The following is a 19,621-nucleotide window of genomic DNA, read 5'->3' on the forward strand; positions in this document are numbered from 1 at the left end:
TGGTGTTAACGTAGACACCTGGGGTTCCTTTTGAAAAGTGCCAGTGGATGTGGGCAAACATCCCAGAATGGATTTCCTGGCAGATTGAAACCGTAACACTAAAGGTTCGTTTCCCACCGCAGGGGAAACGCCACTGGAGAAAATAGCTCTGGGCCGTGAGAGTTGGCCGGGATGGTGAGAAGGAGGCAGAGGCCCTGTGGGGAATTTTATCTAACACACCGGGCGCTGCGGACAGACGGCTGAAATGTTCGACCACGGAGAGTGAGGAGATGCACCGCGACTGAAGACAAAGGGACAGGAAGGGCACAGCCGTTCAAAAGACCGTTTCTAAAATAAATAAACACAACAGTGACACACATAAAAAGGTCGGGTCGGAGCACAGAGGCTCCCGCCAGGGCAAAGCCACCCGGTAGTGCTTCCTGTGCAGTCAGATCCAAGGAAAGGCCGAAGAGCCGGGCTGACGACTGCGGGGGACTGTAGCTCTCAATGCTGTCTTGTTTAGTCATTCCTACAACTTTGGGAAGTAAGTGTTACCATATTCAAAATAGTTCATAATCAACAGGGCCAGGCACTGACCATGGAAAGCATATTCCGGTCACGAACACCTGGTCCAGCCATGCCGGTGACACTGCCCTAACTGTGGCTCCAGTGACCACCCTTATTTTTCAGGCAGTGGACCAGCGACAGTGCCCCAAATCAGAGCCCAGAGATGAGCGCCGGGGGTGGCATTCTGCTGCCTTCGGGATGGAGCTGTCACCGGCCAGGCCAGCTGACCCTCCTGGCGCCAGCTCGGGACTCTGCTGCCCCTCTGCCCGGCCCCCGCCCCTGACGCTACAGCCACACCTCTGCCCAGACCGTCTGCCTCTCAGGAGCCTGGCTCGTTCACACCTCTGCACCTCTCGTACGCTCTTCCTTCTGCCTTGCTTAGCAGGCACATTCGATCTTTAAGGCCCAGCATAAATGTATTTTCAGCTTTAGATTGGCATGTATGGGTGTAAACTTCATGCCACTGCAGCTCCAAGAAGGTAAGTTGGGAAATCAAAAGATAAATAAGATACTTTCAGCCCTTACGGGGTTCACATCTGTGTGGGTGGGGAGGTGTGTGAAATAATTATCATGTGCTGTGATGGAGGAATACGGTGCACACGAGGAGGCCTGACACACAGGCGCTGAGTCCTGAGTGGAAGAAGGGGTCGGCTTGTGCAGGGCGGGAGGCCTGGGCAGCACGATGTCCCATATGACATGGAAGAGCCGTGAAGGGACTGGAGGAGCTGGCCTTCACCGACACAGCAGTGAGGAGTCACTGGGGCACTTCAGGCTGGCACGCCATGGCTGGTGAGACTGGGGTTTCATGAGGATCTCACTGGAGGCAGCGTGGGAGCTGAACAGAAGCAGCGAGAGACCAGAGGCCGCGAGACCAGCCAGGAGAGATGGTACAGGCCTCTGTAAACAGGCCATACATGGAGAGGGCGAGGAAGGGGGGATTTGGGAGATAATGTGGAGGATAATTGACAGTCCCTGGAGGATTTGTGGCATTTTGAATTTGTTTCTACTCTGCCAGACTGGATTCTAGCAGTCCCTTGGGATACCACCATATTTAATGACATGCTTATCTCTCCCAATAGAATGTGAGCTTCTAGAGGTCAGGGATTCACAGTATTTATTTGGATGTAGGTAGTTCAATTCATGCAAAAACATGAATGACTGCATGAGCGCAAATTTCTTTGGCTTCCTCCTCTAAATCTAGTTCTTTCTAAGCAGAAAAGACTGAATCAGAATAGTGTCAGTTACCCTGACTATTACAAAATAATTGCTGCCTTCATCCAACTCATTATGTAATTTATCCAAACAATACTTACTGAACCCCCTACTCATGTACCCCTTATGGTAGAAGAACTTCCTCTTCAGAGGCTGAGAGGTCTAGATTAGAATCTTGGATCCAGCTCTTACCTCCTATGGTATGTTAGGCAAGTCAGTCTTTGATTCTATAAAATGGTAACAATTATGTCTCTGGGCAGGCAGTCAAGCGTGCTGCATGAGGTGACAAGTAAAAGTGCCCAACACAGTGGCTGGCTCACAGCAAGCTCAAATGCAAGTTCCTTCCCTTTACCCGTCACTTGAGCCCCCAACCCCCAACGTGTGTTCTCCTTCCTCAGCCCAATTCTATGTTTCTCAGAGACTGAAGAGGCACAAAATAAGGCCATTGCCCATGAGCTGCTTATGATCCAGTTCACGGCTCTTGAAATAATATTGCTCTCATGGTACAGGCTTTTGCACCCTTCTGACCTCTTCCCCGACTTTACCCTTGCCCCTTAATGCACATTTGGAGTCAATGAATCAGCAGAAGAAGGCAACAGGTCAGATATTATGCAACAGATGTCTACGCTTTTGACTCTAAAGTAGGTGACATGATCAATAGCTCTGTCTTCTTAATCCTATTAGGCCTGAAAACTACACTCCCTGAGCACGTACTGGTTGGGTAGTGGTGACATGAAGCCAGGGGCATGCTAGGCACAGAGGAAAAGTAGTCCAAAACAGCCCCCTCCTGATCATTCATCAAGAAGATAACCACCGTGTTGATAATAAAGAGTTACACACATACACTGACTGTGCTGACAGCAGAGATAAAAGCAGTTAATGAATACACGTCTCCTCAAGACTCAGGGAAAGGTCGTTAACTAGTTAAATTTTATGCCTGGATCAGAGGTATTTTCATACTAAAGTTTGGCTGAATTCAGCTTCCTGATGTGAAACTTAAGACCTGGAATTCAAATACACTATAAAATTAAAATACACTGTGAACTCTAAATAGCATTCCATCTGTGTCAGGCCTAACCCTCGATCAGGAGTCCTACAGAGATGACTCCTTCCACCTGGTAGAGAGATGAGGCTCCCAAGTGTCTCCATCATTCCTTTCCCTAGCTGACTGCCCACCTGCAGACCAGGAGGTCTGCCTTTCATCCATGTCTTGATTTTTCCCTGATAAGGGCAGGGCATCAGGGGAAAGACTGGACATGGTTATGAGATGAATGAGATGATAGAAGCCCCTTATTGAAGAGGTGCCCTAAGAGCAAGAGAAGTCCTGGATCCACTGGGCCACGGTCCACAGAAGGGCCAGAAGGGCTCGAGAAACAGCCCTGATTCAAGCCAGTTCGCCAGGTTAACGTGAATAACAGCTCCACAGTCCCTGATTGAGACTTACACAAAGCCAGCCTCAGGAAAGCGCATTCCTCACTTGGTCTGTGGTTTGGGGTGCACGTCCTTGCGGTTCACAGCGAGAGCTGCCACGCACATGGCGCTCCTTGGTGCCAGCCCTCTCCCATTTCATCCTCACAGCCACTGGAAAGGAAGGCATTACCAGCCCCACCTAACAGACGAGAAACCGAGGGCAGAGAACTTACACACACGCCTAACTCACTGATGGCACGCGCGTGCTGGGCGCCCTGCACACTTCTCTCACTCTACCCTCAACAACAACTCTGTGGGGTCTGCTGTGTTATTACTGGGTTTTACAGGTAAGAAAACTGAGCCTCGGCAGGTGAAGTGGCTTTCCCAGAGTGACGCAGCTCAGAGGCTGCGTCCAGGCCCACTTATCCTCACTGTCTGGGTGAGAGAGTTTCCTCAAGCAGCAGCCTAACGTGGCATCGGATGGCGCAGGCAGGTGGCTCCAGGGGAATGGGACACTCTCCAGGCTACTCAGTGGGATGGCCAGTAACTAAGGCCTCACCCCAAGCAGAAAGAAAGAGGATTTAGCCCTCCTTTTAGGTGAGGAGAAACCCTTTTGACTCACCCCCCTTTCGTATAATGACAAAAGGCTTAAAAGTTTGCTCTTAGTTCCTGGAGTTTCTGTTGTTCAGTGTCACATCTGAGTGCCACACTGACTTGGATCGACATAACTTACATTTTAGAGTGTTTTTGCTGAATTTTCCTGAAGTGACTTTTTTTTTTCTTTTTTGGAATAGTCTGGGAAGTATCGAGGCTGGCCCCGGAGGAGGTTCTCAAAACTCTTTAGTGCCTGTCTGCTACTGAGTAGTCCTCAGAATGAGAGCTGGGGGGTCTCCAAGCCGCCTCCAGACTTCCCGAAACACAAGAACAAAAGCAGAGACTTCCAGGACCAGTTGCAGTGATTGGATTTGTCCTCACTGCTCATTCCCCACCCCAACCCCCTCCTCCTTTCAGGTCATCCCCCTACTTCCCCCCTCCCTCTTCACCAAGGGCGGAAGGTCCAAACCCCTCTTAGGAACCCCTGGGGCAGCCCACTGACCCGTGGCCACAGTGGCCTTCACTTAGGAGAGCTTTCCTTGGCTAATGGGATTGCAAAGCCCCAGGGAAGTGTTGGTGGCTGATGTGACATGTGATTTGCAGTTCTGTAACCCCTGGAGGAGCGCCAGGAGCGGCCCAGGGGCTGGGCCTGATTTCACCAATTCCACTCTTCTCCTCCCAAGTAGCATTTCTGGGTTTGTTTGTAGTTTACTAAAGACTTAATATTTACTAAGTGCCTACTAAATGCCAGCCACAGTCTTATGTGCTTTGCATGAATTAACTCAGTTAATTCTCACAACAAGCCTATTAGGTAAGTATTATTCATACCCCCATTTTACAGATGCAGAAACTGAGGCAAAATTAGCAGGGATTTGAACCCAGGTGGTCTAGCTCCACAGACTGAATTCTTAGCCATTTAAGCATTTAATATATATTAAGTGTCTTTTGGGTGCCTGGTGCTACATTAAGCACAAACTACATGGAAAAAATAATCCTACAAGAAAACAAGTCCTTTACATCACCACACAAGTGTCAAGTCAAACAAAAGGCAGGAAATATTCTTTGTTACTGATAGTACCTCACAAAAACATTGTGAGAACCACTGAGCTCCAGCTGACAGAGTAAAGGAATAGAGCCCCTCCATCCACACCCCCTCCAAAAGTTTGGGCTATGTTATAACCTAGCTATACTATAACCTGGCTATGTTATAACTCAGCTATGGTATAACCTGGCTATGGTATAACCCAACTATGGTATAACCTGGCTATAATATAACCCAGCTATGGTATAACCTGGCTATACCATAACCTGGCGGTGAATGGGGGTGGGCGTTGCCCAGGATGGGGACTTAGCTGGTGGAAGCACCGTGAGAAGAGACGATGTCAGCTGAGTAATTGTACAAGGGGACTGCAAGGCCCCCACCAACCTAGTAGGTCTGTAACTATACAGATTACCAGGTCTCCTCCCTGAGAATTCTGAGTCAGTTGATCTGGGTTTGTGTCCAGGAATCTGTTTTGTAAAAAAGCACCCATGGTCATTCTTGCCTTCAGACAGGTAGGGAATCACTCTGTCATGACATGAACTTTAGTGCTGATGCTGCCACACCTGGCCCCTCTGAAAGGCCGCCTGGGGAGCCCGTGCTGCCTCCCCATGGCCCTGGAGAAGGAGCATCACCCACTCTGGGGGGTTCTGGTGGCGCCCGGGCAGCAGGGAGTCTTCAAGAGCCCGGTGGTGACAGGTGGAGCTGGGCTTTTCTCACTAGTTGGGGACCAGGACCATGGGGTCTGGGGCAGGGCTGGCTCTTAGGGGCTTAATTCCCTCTCTGTTGTCCAGAGCATCTTCTACCACTAATGGTTCTACATGACATGAGGCCCTCTGGCAAGTGTGAGACACTCTCAGACAGAGATGTTCCCTAGGAGTTTGAGGTTGAGAATTTAGAAATAACTAGCGTGTGCTCCCTGACGCTGAGAACTCCAGTCTGCTGAGCAGCCAGAGGTGGATGTGTTGGCAGCTGACCTGCATCTGACTCGAACAGCACCTGAGAGAGACTGGAAGAGAGGCCTGGGAAGCACAGGGGAGGGAACGACTTCCCCTGCGTTGAAGCAGAAGTGACGCCTGAGAGCCGAGTCTCAAAGAATGAACGAGCAGAAGCTCAGCAAACAGGGAAGGAGAAGCCCTTTCAGACCCTCTGCCTTGTGTTTCTTCTTTTGGGGGGAACACCCTCCCCCTCCTCACAGCAAGCTTGCTCAGTCCAGGAGATTCAGATGAAGCTGCCTGCTTTCCCCACCCCGCGGGGGTACCCATCCCTGAGGCACTCCCGGGAAGGTAGGGTGGCCAGGCCAATCAGAGAACACGTCAGGAGTACTGCTGATGCTCTGGGACGGCTGCTCCCTCTTTCTGGGGAGCTTTCTGTGTAAAGACGGCCACTGAGGACTGTGAGCAGCTGACACACTACCGAATGGAGAGGGCCTGGCTGAGATCAAAGCCGAGCTGAGGCAGACAGAAAGGAGAGATGGAAGGACACGGTGTCCGAGGTCCCCTGGGCTTCCAGGTTATGCCAACCAATAACTTCTCTTTTTTGTTTAAGCAAAAAAGCTCTAACAAATAGGTAGAGAAACAACCAGTTGCAAAGGATGAAATCATGAGAAGCCAGGGTGTGCCAGAGGGTGGTGGAAGGGCCCACGGAGCAGAGCCGGAGATGTGTGAGTGAGCAGTGGTGGGAAGGTGGGCTGGAGCCGGGATGAAGAGGCAGATGGAGAGATGATGACAAGGCCTTTGGGCCTCAGAGAGCCTGGGAAGCAAGAGGCAGAGTCGAGAGATACTTAGGAGATGAGGAGACAGAGCGAAGTGATGTGACAGAGGCAGTGGAGGGGCCAGGACGGCAGGCTCTGAGTCAGGCGCCAGATCTGCATCCTGTCTGCTCACCCACAAGCTGTGGGATGGGATCTTATTTAACCTCTTTAAGCCTCAGCTTCTGCATCTGTAAAGTGGGGATGATGATGGTGCACTCCTGGTGGAGCTGCTGGAGGACTGAGAGAACCCGCCTGTCTGATGTGCCTGTAGGGCCCGGGGGTGGGAGCGTCCCGCAACAGGGCACCTCGGAGCTCGGGGTGTGGTGGACACTGCCAGTGGACAGCCACTGAAGCCACGGCAGCCAGGAGACAGCTGAGGGCGGACACGGACACTCCGGGGGAGCAGCAGCCAAGGAGGAGGCAGGAAGCCGTTTGTCAGGAGGCAGGAGATGTGAAGAAGGAACTGTTTCAGCTGAGGAGAAGCTGGGGGGGAACAGCATGCACCGCTGTTCGGGGGCTGTGGGAACGCTTGTTTCTTCAATGGGGAAGATGAGAGCTGAAACCCAAGACCACTGGACTTGCTAAGGGAACTTGGCTCCACACACAGGGCCGTCCTGGAGGGACCGAGTGCAGCCCTCGGGTGACTCGCTGCCCTTACCTCCAGGTATTGATTAGCCAGGCGCAGGGTGCGGTCAGTGACGTTAAATACATCCCTCCAGTCGAAGCGGGCTGAGTCGTCAGCCCGGCCTTCTCGAGGACCCTTGTGCAGGAAGCTCAGCACCGCTTCGGCAGTGACACCGTCCTCACCAAGATGTCTGTTCAAAAAGGCTTTCGCTGTTGGGTTCTCCAGGGCGTCCTTGGGGAGAAGCAACACAGTCATGGCCTTTAGAATTCCACGATCTTTGGTCCGTCTTAGGCCATTTGCAATTTTTAATGAGTAGGGATAGACTCTGAGGCTCCCTAAAAACCTGGTGGGTTTTCTTCCATCGTAAGTCATATCCATCTATATCCTGTTTCCCTCAAATACACAGGCCTCTGTAATAGCAGGGAGATGTGTATGGGGGTGGGGGAGAGAGAGGCAGGGAAATGGCATATGGGAAGGCTCCTGTTTTAAGGAATTTTTTTGATTCTTTTTAATCATCCCTGCTGGGTAGGACTCTTATCTCTTGGTTTTGCGAAACTGAAAACGAGACCAGAGAGACACACTCAACCATCTTTGCAGTTACAGACCTGGCCCCTTGGGGAGAGGCCCTCACGTGAATCTGTAACAGCAAGAAGCCTCAGGAGGTCACTGGTCTTAGGGCAGTTTTCATACTTCCCCAGAGCTCTAGAAACATATGTCCCACCCAAAGTCAGTGACTCTGCTGGGTGACAGCTTCAGAACTGGTGCTTGTTTTATATTTACATATTTATATAAATATATATACACACACACATATGGTATAGTGTTTTATATATATATTCACATGTAGTATGGATATATATATGTAGTATGGACTCATATGGTATAGTGTGTGTGTATATGTATGTAGTATGTTTTATATATGTAACATGGAATGATATTCCTACGCTTGTTGTATTTTGACCTAGCCCCAGGAGTGACTAACCCTTCACTGGGAAAAGGAGACAAAGGGAACTTCCTTGGCCCTGCTCCTCCTCCTCTCCCCCTCCTCCTCCTCCCCCCTCCCAACCTCTAACGCCATCCGTACTCTGATCATGGTCATCTGTGTGCTCTTGTCAAAGAAGTACCAGATCTCCGGCCCTACTTCTTCCCAGGCTTTGACCAACTTCCTGAGGCGCTCCAGCTCTTCAAAAGTCGAGTTGGCCTAAAAGCAGACAGAGATAGAAACAGCTAAAGAATAGAGGGGAAAAAACTGAAAGTGGGCCTTTAGTTGCATCTTTCTTGCTCCTGTCACAAACCCTCAATGTTCAGGAAAGGCTTGTCAAGAAGTGTCTTTATTTTCTTAGTCTATCAGTATTTCCCAGAACAGTCAGCTGCTTCCCAGCCTCCCAGACTGGCAGAATCTCAGAATCTCAGAGGTACCCATCATACTGATGACGCTATTGTCTCCGAGCCTCTTTAGGGCTAGATCTGGACTCCGTGTGAGCAGATGCTCTTCCTCCCTTCCTCCCTATCTTTGTTGCGGGCAGCCAGGATTTGGAGACCTGTGACCCCTTCCTTGGGGTTATAATTCAGGTGTGGGAAGAAAACCTCACTGTAGGCTGCATAGGGAGGGCGGGGCCCAGGCAGGGGCGCTGGCGCATGGCATTCCAGTGATGACTGTGGATGGGGGAGGAACCAAGAGCCTGCTTAGCGAAAAATACGAGGCTCACTACCAGGAGGGCATGGTGAAAAATACAGACACACAAGCACACGCGCACGCGCACACACACGCATTCTCATTCTCTAGGCAGCCCAAGGCAGAAGGCACAAGACCAGCTGGGAACTTACGCTCTTTAGTATCCTGCGTGTTGCAGGGGAATCCGGAGTAAAGAGGATTTTTCCCATCAGCAAAGGCTTTGCTGCCCTCCAGGCTATTTTGGTTAGGGGGTCTGACTCCAGGTTCTGGATCAATGCATTACAAAAGGTCGCTGTCAGGAGAGAAGGGACAGATTTTATAGAAACTCCCCGTTGCTCAGAGCTAAACATAGTCATTAGTGTGTTCAAATCACATGTCTCATTCAACTGTATGCTGGAGGATTTGACAAATAATCTAAATTAATAGGCTGCACCCCACCAATAACAAGCTCATCATTAGTAAGTAACAAAGTGCCCCAGTGCATCTCAACAAGGGCCTCATCAGAGAAACAAAGAATGGGGCTTGCCCTGCGGTTTTTCTGCTTTAGAAGGAGGCTGAGAAGCCTGCTTGTGATTACTGCAAGAAACAGAGGCCATTCTCAGATGAAAGGGGCCGAGAGGCCAAACAAGGCCTCCCCTTGGAATCTCGGCTTTAGTCTCAATAATTTCCCCTCAATTAGCTGCTTAACTTCTTTGTTGTGTGCGGCTACCTTAGGGCCCAACTGCTTTTGGTGTGAGCCTTGCCTCCTTTCAGTTTTTAACTAGAGGGTTACCCAGTTGCATTTCGTCCACACCCCACCCTCCTTCACTTCACAGGAGCCAAAAAAAATACTGAAAGGTGGGAGAGATGGCTTGCCAGTGCCCTGCCATTTGGAATGGAATTCCGTACTACGCAGACTCTCACTGCATTGTGTTGGTGAAAACATCCCACAGCCACGTTGACTTGCCAGGGCCCTCCGACCTCTGCTTGGCTCATAACTCGGGGTTGCCTCCTCATTTATCTTTCTCTTCCTCTAGAACTTAACCCTAGTTCAATGAGATCAGTGGGGAATGTCCCCTCTGTTCCCTTTCCAAGTGGGTCTCAGTTCTTTCCATGGCTCCCTTCCAGAATTCTTTATGAGCACTGCCCTCTTCCCACACGGGAAATGGACTTGCTGGACAGAGAAGCCTCTCTGCCTAAGGCCCCTCGACAAGACCAAGGGTAAGTCCACCCCAGGACTGATTTCACCTGGAAGTGTTAACCCATCAGCTCATCAGAAGCCGATTTATACGCAGGACTTAGAAAACTTACTTGCTGTTTTGTCATAGGAATAGACAGGATCTTTCCTTGTGGAGTCAACCCCCAGGAAGGCCTTGTAGTTGTTGTCCTCGTACCAGTTGAAGGAGAGCACCCGGGAGCCTCCGCCCTCTGGGTAGCCACACAAGAGGTCAGACAGGGTGCCCACCAGCTGTGTGAAGGTCTCCGGACCGCCAGGCTGCACAAGGGGCCTGGTCACCCACAGCAAGTCTTGCACACTCCGCCGGTGGACGAACTAGGGCAAGGCAAAGGCTGCAGGTTATTCTAAGGCACTTGGAGTCACAAATCTACGGTGAAGCCAAAGCTCCAAAGTTTGGGGCGACCTCGGCATGTGTTTGCCACATTCAAAAGAAAACATGTATGTTCTCAGTAATCCTTAATCCAGCTGTGAAATGAAACCTACTGCCATCCACTCAGGGCCTGGGAGGAAAACAGCCTTAAAGAGAATAAAAGAGTTAACCTCCTAAGCATTTCAATATTACTTCTCTTTACCAGTCCCTTTAATTTTAATTCCTTGGGACTATATCCTTGGGGAAAAGTAGAGAGCATTTCTCTGTTAGTCGGTTCTTAGGATCTGTTATCCCACCAGGATGGGGCCACTGGGAAAAGAAATCGGGAAATAAAACGGCGGAGTAGCTCTGTCCTAGAAAGGCAAAGTCAGGGCAAGTTCCTCAGCCAAACAGTTTAGAATTTAGTTTTTATATTTGGAAGATTATCTTTTATTAGCTTAATTTTACCAAACATGAACTCTTCCATTTCCTTGAAATGTGTGGTTTGTGGTTTCTCTCTCTCTCTCTCTCTCTCTCTCTCTGTGTGCGCGCACATGTTTGTGTGTGTGTGTGTTTGTGTGTGTGTGTGTGTGTTGTGTGTGTGTGTTTGTGTTAAGATCCAAGCAAATATAGAACAGACGAAGTTTCCATTCTTGGAAAAACTCTTTAAATTCTGCACCAAACTAAAACGAAGCTGGCGGTCTTTCCTCTGCTGGGCACCGGTGGCGCTCACGGGCCTCATCCTCTGAAGGCAGGTCTCTAATGCTGAGGGCTCAGCTGAGGGCTGCCAGAGTCACCAGGGTCTCAGTTCCACTAACACCATTTGACTTGACTTTAAAGGAAAATGCAAAATAAAAGCCATGCTGCCTTTTTCCAAAAACACATTTGGTTACTTATTTTGCAAGGCACTTGGGAATTAAAAAAAACCATGAGGATTCAATCAAGTCAGACTGAAAATAGTTCCTCCACTGCAATGAGTGATGTTTACCTGTCATCTGCTCTCTGTCCACATGCCAGCACTTGCCCCTCTGAAACCGCTGACCGCCGTGTAGAAGTCACGTGGTGAGTCGGGCCTGTCATCACAGTCTAGGCTTCAGTAATAAAGATGGAATCTCTCGTTGCTTCAACAGCAGCAAGTCTTATGACAATTTTGTAAGGGGTTATTATCATTATTATGTTGCTCATTTGATCAAAGTGCTCAGAGATAAAGGGGCCGTTCCAGGGTCAAATGGTCTAGTGTCAGTTAGTATAAACTGGGCCCTCTGCTCCAGCCCAGCTCACAAATGCTAGGCTTGCCATCCAGACGGGCAAGAAACCTTCCGGAACTGCCACACGGAATTAAGAGCATTGATATACTTTGGGGATTTTTAAAAAAATTCTCTATCAACTTCAATCCTATTACACTGATACAATTTTTTTTTAATGCTTATGAAGAAAAGAATGTTAAACAGAGACTTCCACTGCAGCAGGTGGCCGTCAGTACAACAGGCCCTTCTCTGACTTTCCCTGCACAGCACTCTGCCCAGGCTGAGCGAAGTTTTATGAGGACAGATTCCAACCACGCAATTTTCCAGGCTGGCAAAGCCCAAGTCATCTGCAAGTACTGGAGGGGAAGAATGTTTTGAGAAAATTAAGCTTCCTCTTTCATCTCTCTTTCATAATATTCATCACACTCGAAGGTAATTGTTTCACATCTCTCTTCCCTGTTGAACTGTATGTTCACAAGGCAGCGACCATATCTATCTCTTCATCATTATGACCGCAGTATGTCTCATCTACTGAGTGGAGAATCATTTTCTATATGCGCAAAGGCTTGTGCAACCGGGCATTGATTGTAAGGTGCACATCTTTCAAAAAGCAACACACAAAAGTCAATTAGCCTCTTTGTGACAATGTGAGTTGATGTATAAATGACACTGAGTGTCCATAAGCACTCTGTAAGTGTATGCTATTACTACTAGTGGTATAGATCTACGTGGATTTTAAGAGCAGAGTAGAATATTGGACCACATCATTACTGGAAAGCCTTAGATTCCATTGTCAGTCCACTGATAACCTGCTCCACCAAAGTGGCATTTCTTTCTAGGTGTGAAATTAGACAAATGGTCCCTTTCTTTCTGCCTCTGACCCAGGAGCCCAGATAATTAAGGTTATGAAGAGGTGCTTTGAAGTTGCTAGATGGAAAGATCAAGTGTATTTCTCCTTGAACAGGTTTGAGGTACAATTAAATTATTTGACATAACCAGTGTGATAAAATGGTAGAAAGATACAGTGAAATTATATTACTGTCAACAACCCACTTACTTCTTGAATTCTTGGTGACATATCAGAAAATATTTTCCCCCAGGATCTCAGATTGATACCTTGAGAACCGCTGTCCACGAGTTTGGGAAGCTGTAATTGATAGCAAAAAAACTTTTTAAAAATAATATGGCACATATATGTAGTCCTACATACACACACAGATGCTGTCTGAACTCCTGTATGCTTGAACAACATTTCCTCCCCTCTTTCTGACCACAGGACCTCTTCTGCAAGATTGCTTCCAGAAGCAACCTTTTTCTGTCTACTTGAGAAAATCAAAGTTCTTATTTCAAGTCACCCTGCTGAGATAGTCCATCACAAACAGTTCCATGGTGACATTAAATACGCCGAGGTGATTCTGACTGCTGGTTTAGTGACGCCACACAAGACTCCTGGAGGAAGGAAAGCAGAGCACAGCCCCCGGGGTGTAAAGGAAGACCCGTGCGGAGGGCGTCCATCTGTTCACCTCGGGCTTTGTGGGCACTCTCAGGCTTCCTCGTCCCTGTTGTCCCTCTATGTCCTTTCCAGGCAGGCTGTGTCCCTTCCTCTGTGCAGCACTACCCTCTCATGGAAGAGCCAGCCAACCCCAGCACCTTTCCTTTTAAAGCTGTTGCTGGCAGCCTTAAAGGGAGAGAAGTTCCCTTGCAGGTTCTCTAGCTGACGCCAGTGTTCTGGTGGCCCCGGGCACACGCGGCAGCACAGGGCTGTTCATGTGTTTTCAACCAGGGCGGGGAATGTCAAAGTTCACAAGTCTGCTGGCTCCAAGTTCCAGAGTCTAAGGTCAACACCTTGTTTTCCGGAAATCAAGTTCAAGTCCTGAAAGAATGACTTCATTTCTGCATAGTCTCAAAAGTGATCGAATCTCTGATTCTCTGATTTTTAGGACTGAATTCTAACTTTTAAGATGGTGATTTTTAAACTCAAGTTTGCATCTCGAGTAGCCTTCAGGGGCTCTGCACTTCAACAAGCTCCGTGCATAATTCTGATTCTTGTATTTGTGGACCACAAGCCACAAGCCTTGCCTTCTTATTTGCCAGTGCGGCTCTCCTGAATGATGGGTGGACCGATCTGGCTGTAGCAGTGCAGAGAAGCAGGTGGAGTTAGGCTTTGAGCAGCCCAGCCTCCTATTTCCAGCTGTGGTCCGGCTCCCCTCTCTCCTGGCTATAAGTGCAGGGGCCCTCATATTTCCTCTGACCCTGAACTGAAGGACAGACGCATGTACACTCCTGGGGCGTTAGCATTTCAGCCTTACTTTCTAACTGTAAAATGAAAGGCTTTGTTGTGCATGAGACCTGCAAAGCAAGCAGGAGGCGGATTTTCCAGAGGAAGGAGCCCCAAAGCCACCATTGAAACTATATTCCTGAGAAGTGTCTTCTCTCCTTAGCCTTGTCCCTGCACCTACGCTTTGGTTTTGCCATGACTTCCTTTCAAACTACTTGAAAATAGCTTCAGTGTATGCTGGGCAAAGGACTTTAATTTCTGTTTTTCCATAGCAGGGAGGGTGGGGCTGAAAAGAGTAGGTAGGAAGGGAAGGGAGGAAGCCGCAGGTGAAAATGTGCGCCAATGGCAAGCTGTCACCCTGCCCTATTCTCCCTCCTGACTCCCTCCAGTAAGATGTATTACAGATAAAAGGGATCCAAGAGGTACCTCAGTTAAATGCCATTGTGGACCTTATTTTGATTTTGATCTAAACAAACCAGCTCTAACAATCAGAGGAAGAGTGAACGTGACTGAGTATTAGGTAATATTAAGGAGTTAAATTGTTAATTTTGTTGTGTGCCATCATAGCATTGTGGTTTTGTTAAAATAAGTAAGTTTTTATCTGCTAGAGATACATAGGGAAGTGTGTAAGGGTGAAATGTTGTCTGTGGTTTGCTTTAAAAAAAAATTCAGGAAAAAAAGAAACAGATAAGACAGAAACAGCCAAATGTTGATAATGGTTGAAGCTGGGTGATGGGTACATGGAGGTTCATTATATTCTTCTTTCTACTTTTATGTTTGTTTCTTTAATAAAAAAATTTAAAAATAAAAAGATTTTTGCATGCAAAAATAAATGAATTGCTAAATGAATGAATGATGAATGAATGAATGAATACTAAGTCAATCCTCTCATTTTTCCTTCCTCCTCACTAGATTGCCTTTGCTAAGGCTTTAATGGCTCCTCTCTCAGAATGTTTTATTGGAACAGCCTTCTTGCCGGCCCCTGTGCCTTGTCTCCTTTCTTCCAATGCACCTCCCCCCCCCCCCCCCGCTACAGCCTGAGTTACCTAACAGGCCAATCCAATCGTGTCACTTCTCCTGCTCAAAGATCCTCCATGGCTCCCTACTGCCTCCAGGAGAGGTCAGTACCCGTGCTGGGCACACATGGCCTCTCGTGAGCTGGTGCGTGGCTCCCTTCTCTCTTGCATCTCCATCATCTAGACTTCTTTCTACATCTCCTCCTGTGCTGGTCCCTTTCTCATGCCTCCTGGCTCTGCCCATTGTTCCCGCCCTTCTCTGCCCAGAAAGTTCTCCTCACCCCTAAGTCTCATTCCTAACACCGTCACCACCGTGAAAGGAGACAGCGTCCCCACGGTATACTTAGGTGACACTCCTTTTTCTGTGTTTCTTTCCTTGCCCTTGCCCCGTTATATGATTTTAAGGTGCCTTGTTTATTTCCTTCTTTGTACTCTTCACCCCTGGCAATTGTTCTGCTGATTACTTGTCATCTGTCTCTCTTATTAGACTCTAAGCTCCACATAGACAGGGACCTTGTCTGTGTGCTGGGCACACAGTAGACACCCACTCACGCATCAAACATAAATGAATGAATACTCATATTATAGCAGCGAGCAGACTGGACTGTAAGTGTTTCTATGCCTGATACTCTGAAATATATACTCACTAAGGGTGTTAATAGGGGTTCCCCAGAGAAACAGACCCAATAGGATGCATAGACACAGGAAGAGAGTATTATAAGGAATTGTCTCGCACAGTTAGGGAGGCTGGCAAACCCCAAGACCCACAGGGAGAGTCAGCAGCCTGGAGACCCACAAAGAGCTGGTGGGCAGGGAAAAAGCCAACGTCCCACTTCAAAGCCAGTCAGGCAGGAAGAATTCTCTCTTGCTTGGGAGGGGGGTCTTCCCGCCTCCATCCTTTATTCCTGCACTTCTTGGAAGAACTGTTCACATTTGGTGTTCCATGTCTTCACCGACACTTCCCTCTTCCCACCCTCAGCATCCTACTCAGATGCTTTCACTGGAATCCCTGGTTTTCAGGCCTCATGGATGCTTTCGGCTCTTATCTTTTCAGACCTCTCTGCTTTTCTTGACACTTTTGGTCACGTTCTTCTCCTCCATGACACTCATCTTGCCTGGCTGGCTGTCCCCTTGCTGCCTGTCCCACCAGTTCTGCCTCCACCTTCCCCTTTCGTGCTGAGGTCCGTGAGGACCTCCGCATCCTGCTGCCCTCACCCTGTACACTCTCCCTGGGTTTTCTCATCCCCTCTGTCATTTGATCTGCTACCTTTTTGTTGACGACTTTTAAATCTGCATCTCCAACCCTCAACTGTCTGTTGGACATTTTCCCAAATCCAGCTTGTCCTAAACTGATCACATCATCTTCCCGCAAACCAGCTTCCATTCCTGGATGTCCTTCCTCAGTTGGTGGCACTGCCTCCTGCCCACTCACCAGAGCTGGGAGCCTGGGAGTCATCCGTGATTCTGCCCCATTCCCGTCCCATCATCAGAATCCCCAGACTGGAGATGCAGGGACTGGTGCTGGGCCTGAGTGTGAGGTAGGGTGAGCCCTCAGACTGCAGAGAGCAGAGCCGAGAGACATCTGAAGGACCACCTTAGGAGGAAGCTGGAATTAGGGAATGGAGCCTAAAGAAGCTGTGCAGAGGAAATAACCAGGGTCCTAGATGATGGGGGCACCTAGGAGGGACTAGGAGCCCAGAGACACCGGAAATGGGCAGCTGTCACCCTCAGGCATCAGCAGTCAGTCGGGCACCAGCTCCCAGTGCGTGTAACTGCTCTCTCTCCTTGCTGAGTCCGTGGTCTGTTGTCCTCGCCTGACCGTGCACTGGAGATTGTCTGCGGCTGTGTTCTGCCCCAGTGGGCATCTTCTTTCCGCCCCCTGACTTTTGTCTCCATAGGCTCTGTGCACACGCTGTCTTAGAACTCCATCCCACCTCAACTCCAACACGTTAAAGGCATTCATGCTTTTGTCTGTATCTCTATGCACCTGTCTACACGCTGACATAGACAGGCACCTGTACATGCATTTTTAAGGCTCTTAATTTTGCTTTTGAAATTGTCTGACCTGGACTAACTCATTTAATGAATGATTTTGTACGATATCTCACCAATCATTGCAAATACTTAGGAATGTTTGTAAAGGGGGAAAACCTGAACTCTAAACCAGTTTTCAAATTTAAAATATCATGAATATTAAGTTTAAACATAAAGAATAATATGACCTTTCTTAAACATTCAATGTAATGTTTATTAATTTCAATTCTAAAGTTTTTCTTTGTATTTCAGAACCATCACCTTGTATTTTCAATTCTCAAACATTTTTGTAGGCTTCTGCAAACCCTGCTGCTCTTAGATACTATGCCTATCGCTTTAGGGCCTAATAGATGAAACAGCCAGCCCACCCATCCCACCTCGTCCCTACCCTACTCGCCTGGCCAGAGTCCACTCACCCGAAATCATCTCACCTTGTCCAGAAAGCCTTCTGCCCCCACCCCCCGCTCCTCCCGTGCTCTTGCCCCGTGGACAGGTGCCCCTCAAAGCTCCTCTTATCACTCTCAGTGCATTTATCTGTCACTTTCATATTGGTTTGCTATTATTTTTTAAGACGTGTGTCTTTCTACTACACTGTAAACTCATTAAGCACAGGAATAGGCTTTATTTTGTTTTTATATCTTCAGGGTATGGTACACAACAGATGCTCAAGAAACATGTGTTGTACTAATTAATACAAAAATAAATATAATCTAGAAGAAAAGAGACAGAGTCGACCTGAGGTTTTAGGTTCCACGAGAGATGTGTTTACACAGTGACTTACAGGAAGGGACCAGTCAGTTCCACCTGGGGACGGCGATGGTGACGCTGAAGCTAATGTTTGAAAGAAGACAAGCCTATGATCATGAGGCTGAGAGCAGTGTTTGCGGATGGGAGGGGAGAGCCAGAAACTCCAGGTGGGGGGAGGGATGTAAGGAGAGATGGCAAGAGAGACTGGAGAGACAGCCGGGCAAGAACAAGCCCAGGGATCTGGGGGAGAGGGAACGGGAGGAACAGCTGGTGGAGAGGCAGTTTTGTGTCAAGTGAACACCTTCTTGTTCGATCTTGTTAATAATTTAATAATAGTCATTATTCAAATATTTACTGAGTTCCAGCTCTGTGCTTGGTACCATAGCTGCAAAGCCTCTTCTAGCTCTCTCCGGTGGAGGTGGTAAATAATGAGGGTCTTGTACTCCCACCCTCATTTTAGATGCCACCTGCACCTCTCAACAGTGCCTGCCCCTGCAGGAACCCTCCACGTGTATCTGGCCACCAACTGTCTGACTGATGTTGCCACAAACTATAAAATAACTTTCCCAGGGCTCCCTCCCCCATTATTTATTCAAATTCACATGGACTGTTCCTGCCAAAAGAACCAGAAGAGACAGTAAATTTATCTGAATGGAAATGTGAAAACATTTCTGGAGAAAAAGGTCACAGACCAAAATGGCAAGTATCATCTCACACACACACACACACACACACACACACACACACACCCCACTGCTTCCTATGCCAAGCAAGTTCTCCTAATTTCTCAAACAACAAGTAACCCTTCCACTTCACGACTGGCCTCGGCCCTGCCAACCCAAGTTCAGGTCTGAAGAGACTTCACAGGGGAGACTGGACGCACAAGCAGGGCTGCAGAAGGTATGCCTCCAACATCTCCCACCAGCTGTGGTTGGTCTGGGAGTCCCTGGCCCTTGATCTGGTGCTTAAGATATGGAATCAAGGTCTTAGCCAGCAGCCAAGAAGATTCCAGATACATGAGGTCTTTGTTTGGATTCTCAAGGGACAAGATATATGTCTGTCCTGTAGGACTGTGCGTTATTTTTTCTTAAGACAAAGTAAAGCCTTTTAGCTACTAAAAAAGTCTTGTTTGAGCAGTATTTGCTGCTGCTTTGGATCCAGTGGGTTAATCAAACAGATGCCTCTGCCAGCACACAAAAGGAACGTTTTATGAGCTGAAACTTTCGTTTGTTTTACTTTCTCTGATTCAAAGAAGACCATCTGAAACAGACTCGCAGACGCAGGAAACAATCTTATGGTTGCCGGGGGAAAGGGGTGGGAAGGGATAAATTTGGGAGTTTGAGATTTGCAAATGTTAGCCACTATATGTAAAAATAGATAAAAACAAAAACAAAACAAAATCTCTTCTGTATAGCACAGGGAACTATACTTAATATCTTGTAATAAACTTTAATGAAAAAGAATACGAAAACGAATATATGTACGTATATGCATGACCGGGACATTGTGCTGTACACCAGAAATTGACACGTTGTAACTGACTGTACTTCAATTAAAAAAAAAAGAACAAAAACCAAAGAAGACTATCTAGAGAGCAGTATTGACTTATAAGCTGAGAATCTACCTAACATGGGTAAATAGATAGTCTTAGGTTAAAAGTGTCTTTACAGGGGTGATGTGGCCTCTTGGAGCCGCGGGAGGTTCTAGAGTGAGTGAGGGATGAGCTGCTGTCTTGAAAGCATCCAGACAGAGGTGAAAAGCAGATGAAGCAGTGGACAGACAGTGAGGGGCCCACTGTGTTTAACTGTGGGCTGCTACAGGAAATCCAGATTTATCCAGGAGGGAAGTTGTTGCTAGGCAACTGGGGGACTGTAGATTTG

At 48.1% G+C, this 19,621-nt stretch overlaps 1 protein-coding gene across 1 annotated transcript in view; it reads right to left on the minus strand.

Annotated features, from left to right (window-relative positions):
- ABCA4 (ATP binding cassette subfamily A member 4) overlaps positions 1-19,621 on the minus strand; it is a 111,820-nt gene that overhangs the window by 70,310 nt on the left and 21,889 nt on the right. Inside the window, 5 exon segments of the mRNA XM_032488205.1 lie at positions 7,213-7,410; positions 8,264-8,380; positions 9,007-9,146; positions 10,145-10,385; positions 12,724-12,813. Of these exon segments, the coding sequence (XP_032344096.1) occupies positions 7,213-7,410; positions 8,264-8,380; positions 9,007-9,146; positions 10,145-10,385; positions 12,724-12,813 (786 nt within the window).

Source organism: Camelus ferus, chromosome 9 (genome assembly GCF_009834535.1).
Source record: "Camelus ferus isolate YT-003-E chromosome 9, BCGSAC_Cfer_1.0, whole genome shotgun sequence".
Classification (NCBI taxonomy): domain Eukaryota; kingdom Metazoa; phylum Chordata; class Mammalia; order Artiodactyla; family Camelidae; genus Camelus; species Camelus ferus.